Source organism: Salvelinus alpinus, chromosome 2 (genome assembly GCF_045679555.1).
Source record: "Salvelinus alpinus chromosome 2, SLU_Salpinus.1, whole genome shotgun sequence".
NCBI classification, from domain to species: Eukaryota; Metazoa; Chordata; class Actinopteri; order Salmoniformes; family Salmonidae; genus Salvelinus; species Salvelinus alpinus.
Genome location: NC_092087.1, coordinates 18,887,892 through 18,900,593, shown reverse-complemented (window position 1 = coordinate 18,900,593; position 12,702 = coordinate 18,887,892). Strand labels below are relative to the sequence as shown.

The window sequence follows — 12,702 nt, the reverse complement described above, 5'->3', positions numbered from 1 at the left end:
AGCACCAGACGCCTCCGTTCTCTCCCACGCCCTTCTTCCTGCCTCCTCAGGACAAGTTTGGCTTCAAGAAGCCAGACCACAGTAATTCTTATGTTCTTGATAAGAGCCTATGACCGAATGATACACTCTACAAGACATTACTTTATTACCGCAATTATTGGTTGGATTTGTATCAAACCTTGTGACCTAGTTCTCAATGGCACCCATAAACATGCCATTGTTTACTTTCTCTTTACTGTATGTCCTGAACAAATCCTTCTCTGAATGGTATGAATGGAAGTCTGAAAATATGAATCTATTAGATTTGCAGACATAACTAAGGGAATAGCTTAGATTGTTCTTCTTTGCACCATGTTTGCTCCATGCTCTCTGTGTTATTTACAGAATGGGTAGCCAAGTATCAGCCAGCCCATTTCTCAAGCAGCTCTTCCTGGTTCAGAGAAGTGAATCAAAGGCCATGTGAATCTCTTCTCCTTTCACTCTGCCCTGCCGCCAGCCAGGGAGCGACAACAACAGAAAAAATCCACTTTCTTACCAGTGCATGAGGTAGGTAACAACAGAGTCGTGCATACAAAATAGACTGGCCTGTTTCTCTCTGTCAATTTAAAAGTTATCTCTCTTTTACAGAAGTGTGTCAGGTTTAGGTGAGCACCCCATTTTATCATTTGTGCTAATGTGTACATACTGTATGTGGGAGTGTTTTGCAGGTATTCAGGGAAAATGTATTGTAGGGTAATTTTATGAAAGCTGTCACTCCTCAATCTCCACTAAGTAAGCAGGCTAGATGATGGGTTGACATGGACATACAGTGTGGAAATTATACAGTATGTCAAAAGTGATATCTTTGTCCCTGGGTAGTTGAGAAACTGTCTATACGATTAGCGTTTTTAAACATTCTCCATTTGCTCAAGCGAGGTAAAAAAAAAACACAGAAAACTGATTCCAATGGGGAAGTGGGGAAGCAATCAAGAAACAGCTAACTTTCTATAGATACAGACAGTGGTGTAAAGTACTTAAATACAAATACTTTAAAGTACTACTTAAAAGGTTTTTTGGGGTATCTGTACTTTACTATTTCTATTTTTGACTACTTTTCATTTTACTTCACTACATTCCTAAAACAAATAATGTACTTCATACATTTTCCCTGACACCCAAAAGTACTCTTTACATGTTCAATGCTTAGCAGGACAGGAAAAGGGTCCAATTCATACACTTATCAAGAGAACATCCCTGGTCATCTCTACTGCCTCTGATCTGGCGGACTCACTAAACACAAATGCTTTGTTTGTAAATGATGTCTATCTACATTTTAAAACAAGAAAATGACATCGTCTGCTTTGCTTAATATAAGGAATTGGAAAGTATTTACTTTTGATACTTAAGTATATTTAAAACCAAATACTTTTAGACTTTTACTCAAGTAGTATTTTACTGGGTGACTTTCACTTTTACTTGAGTCATTTTCTATTAAGGTATCTCTACTTTACTCAAGTATGACAATGGGGTACTTTTTCTATCACTGGATACAGAGTTCCTTGAGAAACACACCAGTCACATGTCTGTGAACCAAAGAAGGTGCCACTGCTCCGTAAAAGGATTGAAAATATGGGACTTTGTGTCACAAAGTGTTGATGGTATAAGGGAAGCTGCATGCAACAAAACAGGAAGTATTTGTCCATTCTAGAAATTCCCCTGCTCAGTTATAAGATTGTGGCAAACATATGGTTTCATTATTGGTCAAAAGAAACCACGTCAGACATAGGTCAATATTAGTGTTGAGACTACGTGTCTAGAGCGAAAATCAGTACAGTGGAAAATAAGGCTTTACACAAGAAACTGTCCAAACTTAATGTTCCTCCCATAAAAACGGAAGCCTAAAAGTCATACGATTTCATACCTACCCAATTCTATTCATTAGACAATACACAATACACCTGTATTGTAATGTAGATATATTATTGTTTGTTCATCTTCCCTACAGGTGACTGCAGTCAAGATGTCTCCATGCTGTTTGTTGGCTCTGTTGGCTCTAATCACCTTAACTCTGGCTACCAACCCTGGAGTCAAGGTCAAACTCACAGACAAGGGCATTGAATATGGTATGTTTGAGGCAGGTGCAATAACATTGCATGATTTTAGATCAAGATGAGGCTGTGTATTATGATCATGTGGCAAATAAATATACTCCTCACAGCCCATTCTGCCTCAATGCCTTGCTCTGTGCTGTCCACAGGTAAACAGATTGGGATGGCATCTCTGCAACAGAAACTTAAGACCATTAAGGTCCCAGATCTCTCTGGAACAGAGAAAGTGCCTCCCATTGGGAAGGTCAAGTACAGTTTGACAGGGTAAGGGAGAAAATCCTATGTCTTTTCCCAAACAAAATACATTGCAGTCAAACACATTGTTAATTGTCTGCTTATCTCATGTAATCATTTGTTGATAATCAACTGTGTTTACAAATGCTATAGTGTTCACAACACGCCCCTATCCTACCAACTATGTACTGTGTTCTATCCTGCAGAATGACGATAGTGAATCTGGGACTTCCCAAGTCTGCTTTGGTACTGGTGCCAGGTACTGGAGTCAGCCTGGCGATTACTAATGCCTTCATCAACCTGCACGGGAACTGGAGGGTCCGATACTTCAGGTTCATGTGAGTTCATGAGGGAGGGTCTGAACACCCAGTGCATCCCCAGGACCAGGATTGAACAAGACTAAAACACTGCACAATTTTCTCTTGGGTCTGCCTATCCATACCCAAAGGACTCAAACAATATTATTTTCTCATTAACAATCTAGACAAGACCGTGGCTCCTTCGACCTGGCAGTAAATGGACTCACCATCACTGCCAATATTGCAATCAAGAGTGATGAGACTGGCAGGCCAACGGTCAGCACTGTCAACTGTGTGGCCAACGTGGGCAGCGCCAGCATCAAGTTCCATGGTGGGGCCAGGTAAATGGAGTATATAGAGGCACTTAACACTATGCTGTACTTAAAACACTTGTGAGAACACATGTTATCGATTTAGGAATCATCAAACCACAATGTCAAAAAATGATTGCAATGTGGATTTACTTGTTTCCTCAAATGCTTTGGTTGCTGTTTTCCAGCTGGCTTTACAATCTTTTCAAGTCCTACATTGACAAGGCCCTGCGCAGTGCTCTGCAGAAACAGGTGAGGGACAGTGTCATGCCAGACTACAAACTCAAATTAATCTTGTTTGGTTCTCTTGACAATAACAATCACTCTGTTCAATGTTACAGATCTGCCCCCTAGTGGCTGATGCTATTACTGACATGAACCCACACCTCAAAACTTTCAATGGTAAAACAATATTTAAGGCCAAATGCAGCCAGTTTTTTATATCAAATCATTTCTGGGTAACAATTAAGTACATTATTGTAATATATTTATATTACAATGAGCAAAAATGAGCAACTCCCGCCCATGCAAACCTGATGATTAGAAGGTCCTGTGTGGATTGTATTTTCAACCAGAAACTATCAAGAAATAAACACTGATACATTTTTTTATACTTTTACAGTGTTATTTCATCAACTGTTGTACAATATGATACAAAACACAGAAAAAACATCATTTTGACTGCACTGGGCCTTTAAACACTTATCCTCATGAACATATTTGTATAAATCAAATCAAATCAAATTTTATTAGTCACATGCACCGACTACAACAGGTGTAGACCTTACAGTGAAATGCTTACTTATGTGCCCCTAACCAACAATGCAGTTTTAAAAAAGAATAAGAAATAAAAGTAAAAGTAACAAGTAATTAAAGAGCAGCAGTAAAATAACAATAGCGAGACTATATACAGGAGAGTACCTGTACAGAGTCAATGTTGAGGTAGAGTTATTTCGGAGCGGCAGGTAGCCTAGTGGTTAGAGCGTTGGACTAGTAACCGAAGGGTTGCAAGGTTAAATCCCCAAGGTTAAAAAAACTGTTGTTCTGCCCCTGAACAAGGCAGTTAACCCACTGTTCCTAGGCTGTCATTGAAAATAAGAATTTGTTCTTAACTGACTTGCCTGGTAAAATAAATATATATATTTTTTTATGTTATTACATTGACAAATTACGGTGTTATTCATAGGCTACTAAATGGATCCTAAATATTTATTTTCTGCCATCTTGAAGTTCTAGCCAAAGTGGACCAGTATGCTGAAATTGAATATTCCATGGTGACATCACCCACCATTTCAAAGTCCTCCATTGAATTCAGCTTGAAGGTAAAAACTTCAGACTCCCAATCTACCTTTCAACGCTACAAACATATGGGCTCAGTAAGGCAAGATGTCAATTCTCCCTCTCTCTCTGTCTTCCTCTCTGTCTGTATCCCTTTCTCTCTCTGACTCTCCCTCTAACTCGCTCTGTCTATGTATCTTGCTCTCTCTCTCTTTCTTTCTCTCTCTGCAGGGTGAGTTCTACAACATTGTTAAGCACCAGGAGCCTCCGTTCTCTCCCACGCCCTTCTCCCTGCCTCCTCAGGACAACAACATGCTCTACATCGGGGTCTCTTCCTTCACCCCCAACTCTGCAGGCTTTGTGTACAACAATGCTGGAGCACTCAGCCTATATGTCACAGATGATATGGTGAGTCTAAATCTGATTCCCATCTACAGGGAGTGAGGTTTAACATAGTCCCATCTGCCTCAGGGGTGAGGTTAAACATAAGTGTTTCTTCCCCTGACAGATCCCTCCTAGCTCTCCCATCCGTCTGAACACTGGAACGTTTGGAGTCTTCATTCCAGAGGTGATACACCAGACCCCACTTTCACCATTCTACCTCCATATCACTTCACTTCACTTGTTTACAGTAAAAAATCTATGAAATTAGTTTGGCTTTAGTGTCCATCCAGAGATGGAAATTAGCCTTTTGTTCAAACACATTTACTCTGTGTTTGTATCTAAGAGAGGATAAAGTTAACATTCTTCTCAGGATTAAAGAAAGATGATGTATGTTGTTTCAGATAGCGAAGCGTTTCCCTGGAATGATGATGAAGCTGCTGGTGAAGACGGTGAAGGAGCCCACCATCTCCCTTGAGCCCAACAACGTGACAGTCCAGGCCAGCGGCACGGTGACGGCCTACGCCATCCAGCCCAACACCACGCTCTCTCCCCTCTTTGTCCTCAACATGGTCAGTCTGTCAGTCACTCAGGAAGTAGAATACTGTAGCTTAGACTGTGAGAGTGATAATTAACTCTACAAGCTTTCTCTATCTCTGCAGGAGGGTAGTGTCAGCGCTCAACTGAACGTGACTGGGGTGAAGCTGGCTGGGGCTATCACTCTGAACAAGTAAGTATGATTGGTGCAAAAGGGGAACAAAAGCCCTTCAAACACTGACCAAAGTAAATTAATACTGTCTGCTTTTCACAGACTTGAGATGACATTGGGAACTAGTTACGTAGGACAGTTTCAGGTAAGAATGATATTTTCAGAGCTTATGACATGCATATAACTTGCTAACACTGAACCACTGAACCTAAACAATGAAATTATATCAAACAGGTTCAATCTCTTGACAACATCTTCCTGATGGTTCTGAAAGTGGTTGTGATACCTAAGGTCAATGGTGAGTGCTTTATTTCCATGTTTATTTATATTCATTGTTTCTGCACTGATTGGCCACTGGAAAACCATGTGTTTGTATCTTATAGCTCGCCTAGAGAAGGGTTTTCCCCTACCCTCTATTGGAAAGATGAACCTTATCAACACTCAACTGCAAGTCCTGAAGGTACAGTCAGATATCTAAGAGCTCATTGCTTCCTACATCTCTTCTCACGTCCAATATTTCCTATACTGTAGCCAGTGTGTGTCCTAACAAGCTACTGCTGCTTTTCTGTCTCCAGGACTACATGCTGATTGGGACAGACGTTCAGTTCACAGGATAAGTGCCATGTAAATCCCAGTGCAAGTCATCATTAATCGATGATTGATCATGCATCAAATCATAAATCAAACCAATGAGACATGTAATGAATGTTTGCAAATCAAATCTATTATACTGTACATTTATACTCTCAAACAATGCACCACATTCTGAAATGAAATACTGTATCTTCCAATCTTTTCAGTATTCCACTTCTATTCAATGTTGTAATTTATATTAAATACATATGTATAAATAAACAAATATCAGTAAAGCTTTCTTTTATTCGACAACAGTCTTCTTCAGTCTGTTGTCTCTGGTTTGAGGTAACATCTTTGTCCATCAACTGCTGGCTTTATAACGAGCTATGCCCACAAAAATCCTGCAAAGCACTGCTCAGCACCGTGGTGCCACAAAGGATATCCACTCCACACTCACCTTCAGGGAACAGAGGACTAGAGGACTAGACACTGTGTTGGTGGGTCAGACTGCCAGTTGTCCGTTATGGTGGTGGTCAGATGTGTAGCTGTGTCACGCAGAGAGGTGTGGCTGAGGGCGTGGCCTCTCAGGCTCTCAGAGTTGGCTGATGTTATCTGCTATCTGAGACAGGCCAGTCAGTCACAGGGCAGGAACAGAGCAGGTCTGAACATGGTGCCCCAGTGACGGTAGTGTCTCATAATCCCTATAAAAGCACTCATAAGCCATTATAAGCAATAGATGGACATGAAATGAAACATTTGAATCAAATCGAAGTTTATTTGTCACGTGCGCCGAATACAACAGGAGTAGTAGACCTTACAGTGAAATGCTTACTTACCAATAGTGCAAAAAAGGTATTAGGTGAACAATAGGTAAGTAAAGAAATAAAAACAGTAGCGAGGCTACATACAGACACCGGTTAGTCTGGCTGATTGAGGTAGTATGTACATGTAGATATGGTTACTTTCATACAGTATAATTGAGAGAGTGTGAGAAGTTAAAAAAATATATATATATATTTATTGAATATTCGAAACATACAATATACTTGCAGTGAAGCCGCTCAATAACCACATCATACCAGTCATCCAACAGATTCCCATTCAGAGCGACACACAGAAGCATCCAGGGTCAATGCCCTGCTCAAGGGCATGTTGACCGATCTACCACCAGGCCAAAAAACATGAACCAGAACCCTCCAAGATCCCCCCACAGTTCCCCAATAGCTGTCCCTCAACCATTCGAGACCGCTCCCACAGTCCAGGAAGAAAAATAAATAAAAAATGCAATTAATTCCATTCCCCACCCCAAGAACCCCCCAACGCACCAACAACCAAGAGAATGAATTAAAGAGAAAAAAGGAAAAGACAGAAGAAAACAGCAAACAACAATGCAAAACAATACATTTAAAACGAAGGACATCAAGGACAACTAAAATCATAACAGCAATGCCAACTGTATATGTTTGTGTGTGTCTGGCACTATTACATGTATGATTGTGTTCTTGTATGTGTTTATTTGAATGAGAGTGTGTGTATATGCATGTGTACAAACACCTGCACAGCATCAGCCTCAGGCAAACCGGCATTAGTTGTAAAAACACTGCCACTTAGTGTCTTTCAAATGTGCTTTTTATTATGTTTTATTTGGACTTTATTTTTTTTAAACTTTTTTATCTTTGACCATCATTCTATCTCTCACACAGTAACTCCACTCCCACTTGTCTCCAATTCCACATGTCTCCAATTCCACATACCAACCCTCAGTTTCCATCCGCCCATCCCATCTATCTCTGCTGGCCACCCACTTCAGGTTTCTACGCAACACATATCTTTCAACTATGCTGTGATGTTTAACGTACAATTTCAATCTATATAATCGAATAGAATCCACAGATTATGATGAATACTTTTACTAAGAGTATTAGTATATTAGTAATCGACTGACCTGGTCTCTCCAGATCTCCTAACAGTACTATTTCTAGGGTCAATTTTAGATGAATGTTATGCATTTTCAGCCATTCCTGAACCTGAGACTAGAAACAGGCTACCTGAGGGCAATACCAATAAATGGTCTATTGATTCTGTATCCTCACAACAAAATCTGCAGAGCTTCGATGATTTTATGCCCCAAATATTCAACATTTTGTTGGTGGCAAGAATTCTATATAATAATTTTAGCTGAAAAGCACGAAGTCTTGAATCGTGCGTTGTTTTATATATCAACTCATACACCCTGTACCATGGAATCGGTACATCAAAAATCTCTTCCCAACTATTTTGCAATCTGTATGGCACAGTTGTCAACATCCTGATCCTCAAATGAAACTGGTATACTTTCCTATTTATGCTATTGTTATTCCTCCGCCAGTTTTGATGCTTTATATTGGGCAGACAGACCAGTTCCCTACCGAGCATCACAAACACCAGGAATCTTCCCCGGCAGTTGAACCACTTTCACATTTACCGCTACCCCAATAATCATCATTTCAATGGCACCCTTTTCTTGAGAGCAAAACAAGTCACAGCTCTTGTCCCCATTCACGTGGCGCTGCGCGCCTGCTCCCTCTGACCAGCAGAAACACAAACAGACCACTTTGATTTTCTTCTCGTATCAGGTCGGTGAGCTATAATAAGAACTGATTGTGTGTAAATAAATATCCGTCTTTCAAATACGTCCTCAAGGACGTCCAACATTGTGGTCTGTCTTGAACATCTTCCTTCACAAAAGGTTCCACTGTACTATACATTGTACTATACATTGTACCATACATTGGCCCACAGTGAACGTGCCAGCGTTGTGCACCTTGAATGAAACTATAGAAACATTTTACCATAAAGATCAATATCTACAGTCTATACATATTTAAGAGAGAGAGAGACAGAGAGAAAAAAAAGAGAGCGAGAGAGAGCAAGAGAGAGAGAAAAAGAGAGAGCGAGAGAGAGCAAGAGAGAGAGAAAAAGAGAGAGTGAGAGAGAGAGAGAGAGAGAGAGAGAGAGAGAAAAAGAGAGAGTGAGAGAGAGAGAAAAGAGACTGAGATAATGACCTGAACTAACATCAATGACTGCAGGAGAACCCAATAGAATCAACTCACAAAGGATTAATCCAGAAGGTTTGTTTAAGATTGTAATGTTTTTGTGTGTGTCAATAACACCATTTGGTTATGATGATGTCATTAATTGATAGTGTAACCCTGTCAAAGTGATGTACAGTTTATCAGAATTGCAACAAAAAAAACTATACATGAATATAATATTTAGATTGTTATCTGTATCAACTATACATGGTTATTTATTCTTCAAATAAAATTACTAAACTAACTGTTGTGCTTTATTTTGGATATATTGGTTGAAGAATCAAACAAAGCCAGACTTTGATTTTGCATTTTTTATGTATTTTACATAATAACTAAGATTTGGTTACATCCAGTATTGCTGCACTAAATAGTCTTCCTCTTGGTCAAAGTAATCATGAAAACAATGTCTACCTCTCCTAGAGAACTCCATGTCCACTGCAGTGATATCAGATCAGGGGCCAAGTGAGGAAAACTGTGGCTTCAGAGTTGTTTTCTAATGCAATTTTAACACTGACATTTTTTCTTGCTGTTTTCCAGAATTAGCCATTATGATGGAGAGAGCTGCACTGCTGGTGTTCTCCTGTCTGGTGACGTCTGTATCAGGCTCCCCACTCTGGCCATCTATTAGGTACTGTAAGAAACCAAACATTCTGCATAACAGCAATTTCATTTCAAATCCAAAGTCATTTTAATAGTATTCAAATATGTTGCAGAATATTAACCAACATGCTAATTTGACAAATGCCTACCACGGGTTGTATGACATATGACAAAAGATAGCTTATTTTGCTTTAATGTGACTTAAAAAACTAAAATCTCAGAACTTAATGAATGAATGTTATTTAGAGAATGTTTCTAATAAAACATTATTTGAAGTTTGCTATCTGAAAATGCATTCTGATACAGCTATGGTCATTTAATAAATTAAATCATTAAGTATTAATATGAATGCAACTGTAAAAGCTCACTAACCATAATGCACTTGAATAAGAAAGAACGATTTATGATTCTAGTACATTACTGCTAGAGTTTAAAAAACAAGGCTATCATCTATGTCATATGAAGATCTAATTCAATTTAATTTTGAATCAACTGGACTTCCATGAACCCCTAGTAGCTATGTTAGTAGTGGTGTGCATTGCCTTTTGAGTGACATAAACAACACGCAAAGTAATTCTGGTGTATGGGCTTTGCCAGCAGACCAACAAAACAATTGCAATCATTAAATGTGTAAGTGTTCTAGTACCAATCTTTGGGGAACAGGAGCTAAACCCCCTATTATGTTACTCACCCTCTTGTTAGACAGGTTAATAATGTAGAGCACGTTGAGTGAAATAATCCACACCTGAACTGCAGTTATCCCCCCTACTCCGCCCCCAGTCTCATTGACCAGGGCCCAGGCATACACAATGGGCTTGCTCTGCTAGCTCCCTTTTCAAGAATTCCCTTTGCAGTCTGAAAAATGGATGTATGCTTCCTTCCTCTGATGGATGGTGTAACAATGGGAGCTAGCAGAGAGAGAACTGAGAGAGAGCATGATGTGTGGTTATCAAGGCTGGGACAGGCAGCCCAATTATTATATTTTTTTCATGAATTGGTCTTTTGTCCAATCATATTAGCTCTGAAAAATATCTGATGTGAAAAGATCTGATGTGATTGATCAAAAGACCAATTAGTGAAAAAAAGATCAGAATTGGATTGCCTGTGTAAACACAGCCTACCAGACAGACTGGACTCCCACAAGAGGCCAGAGAGAAACAGAGAATCCCTGCAGCCAGCAGTCTGTCTGAACATGATGCACTAAATCTCTCAGGGGTCAGTCTGCCTGTCATAGTGTGCCCTGTTTTCTTGTTATGCTAACAGGGGTCAAGATGTTTGGATTAGTCACTAAAATGTGTAACATTTGTACAACACATTATTAATCACAGCGTTCGGGGACAAAGTATCAGATCATTATTATGCATATGAATGAAAAACACATCTACTGAAAATTATCACCTGACCTAACTATAATTGAGATAATGGCATTTAAAATATGGTCGTTTTTTTACATAGCATGTGAAACAAACTGTTCACTTATACTACAGTCATGTCCACAAAAAAATATTTGTTTATGTGGGTAGGCTTATCAGCATCACATGCTCTGCAGCCAAAAACCGCTTGCATTTGTTTGCGTCAGACAGACATGGGGGAGAGAGCGCCGGCGAGGCGTCTGGTGGCACGATTCTCACAATTGTAGTCTTTCTCACAGTTTGAATGGTTTGAGACATATTTGACTATCATGGAAACATCTCAGGAACGGTGTGTCTAGTTTAGACAAGGCATGCCCTCATTGGTGGTTCACATTCATTCTTTACTCTCTCTTTCTCATCTCCAAGCTGTCTAGAAACTGTTTTTCCATGTGTCGGGCACCAAACAAGGTCGTTTAGTTCTTTACTAACTGACAGTGTACCTAAACGGTAACACTTTATTTGGATAGTCCATCTGTAGATGCTCTACAGACTATCAGTAACATTTCAACTATCTACTAACCTTACACTCTAAAAAGAAAAGGTTCCTGGAGTATCCTGGTTCTTCAAATTGAAACTGTGGGGGAACCCCTATAAGTTCTTCAAAGAACCCCTTTTAATGGATCCTCGAATAACCTTTTGTGGTACATTTTTTAACTACACCGCCCCCTTCCTCCCCTATTATAATGATTGTTATTATTATTATTAATAATAATATGCACAGTAATAACAACAATAACACAATATTTGTTATAATAACACACAATATTATTATATTATGATTTTAGTGGCAAAGCAGAATAATAAATCTAAATATGAAGTAAACTCCCAACAAGTCCAATGGGTAAATCCTCTGTGTTGATGTTAATGTGTTGATGTTCTCCGTATCCACAGCCAGAAGGATTTTGCAGTGCATGGTGATTGAACAGGTTTCCTGTTATATTCATCAGAGGTGTAGGGAGGGTGAAGTCTGTGAATCCAAAAAATAGTAGTTATACATGTAACGGATGTGAAATGGCTAGCTAGTTAGCGGTGGTGCGCGCTAATAGCCTTTCAATCGGTGACGTCACTTGCTCTGAGACCTTGAAGTAGTGGTTCCTCTTGCTCTGCAAGAGCTGTGGCTTTTGTGGAGCGATGGGTAACGATGCTTCGTGGGTGACTGTTGTTCATGTGTGCAGAGGGTCCCTGGTTCGCGCCCAGGTCAGAGCGAGGGGACGGACGTAAAGTTATACTGTCAGAGCGAGGGGACGGACGTAAAGTTATACCAAAGTGCTGGATTTTTAACCCACACGGTGGGGAGGGTGAAGGTTATCGCAGTGTCTTGTGTTATATAGATGGATTTCAGAATTAACCTGGAAGAATATATTGGTTTAGGTAAAGTGTCTGGGAGGTAGGAGTATTTGTAGATGAAAGTTGATAATTGGCGTACGTTAATGTTTTAAATAGACAAGATATTGAGTTTCTTAAACAAAGGTGCAGATGGAGCCAGGTAATTAGAGGAGGTGGCTAGTGGCTAAACTAAAGGAAACACTTGTGTAAAAGAGGGATACAAAGTATTTTGAAAGCAGGTGATTCCACACGAGTATGGTTCCTGAGTTAATTAAGCAATTAACATCCCATAAAATGCCCAGTTGCCCATTATTTTGACTACCATGGCTAGAAGAAGAGATCTCAGTGACATTGACAGAGGGGTCACAAAGGAGCATGTGTGCGTGTGTGTGTGTGGGTGGGTGGGTGGGTGTGT

General features: G+C 39.8%; 1 protein-coding gene across 2 annotated transcripts; it reads left to right on the top strand.

Moving 5' to 3' along the window:
* Window positions 1-393: 393 nt before the first annotated feature.
* LOC139555870 (bactericidal permeability-increasing protein-like) lies at window positions 394-6,168 on the top strand. 2 transcript variants are annotated; one of them, XM_071369244.1, is made up of 17 exons: window positions 460-546; window positions 628-644; window positions 1,985-2,102; window positions 2,237-2,351; window positions 2,528-2,659; window positions 2,806-2,961; window positions 3,120-3,183; window positions 3,273-3,333; window positions 4,162-4,253; window positions 4,441-4,617; window positions 4,718-4,777; window positions 4,995-5,162; window positions 5,253-5,320; window positions 5,402-5,444; window positions 5,534-5,597; window positions 5,683-5,759; window positions 5,875-6,168. In XM_071369244.1, the coding sequence occupies exons 3-17, from the start codon at window positions 2,000-2,002 to the stop codon at window positions 5,914-5,916; spliced, it is 1,422 nt and encodes a 473-aa protein (XP_071225345.1). In that variant the 5' UTR covers window positions 460-546; window positions 628-644; window positions 1,985-1,999; the 3' UTR covers window positions 5,917-6,168. The 2 variants fall into 2 exon arrangements, with proteins under 2 accessions (XP_071225342.1, XP_071225345.1); XM_071369241.1 differs by lacking the exon at window positions 628-644 and having other exon boundaries at window positions 394-546.
* Window positions 6,169-12,702: the final 6,534 nt, after the last annotated feature.

Excerpts from the sequence above, each read along its gene's own strand:
- LOC139555870 (XM_071369241.1), top strand. The coding sequence starts at position 2,000 with ATGTCTCCATGCTGTTTGTTGGCTCTGTTGGCTCTAATCACCTTAACT. Across the intron at positions 2,962-3,119 it reads AAGTTCCATGGTGGGGCCAG|CTGGCTTTACAATCTTTTCA; the intron begins GTAAATGGAGTA and ends GCTGTTTTCCAG. Across the intron at positions 5,598-5,682 it reads TGTGATACCTAAGGTCAATG|CTCGCCTAGAGAAGGGTTTT; the intron begins GTGAGTGCTTTA and ends TGTATCTTATAG.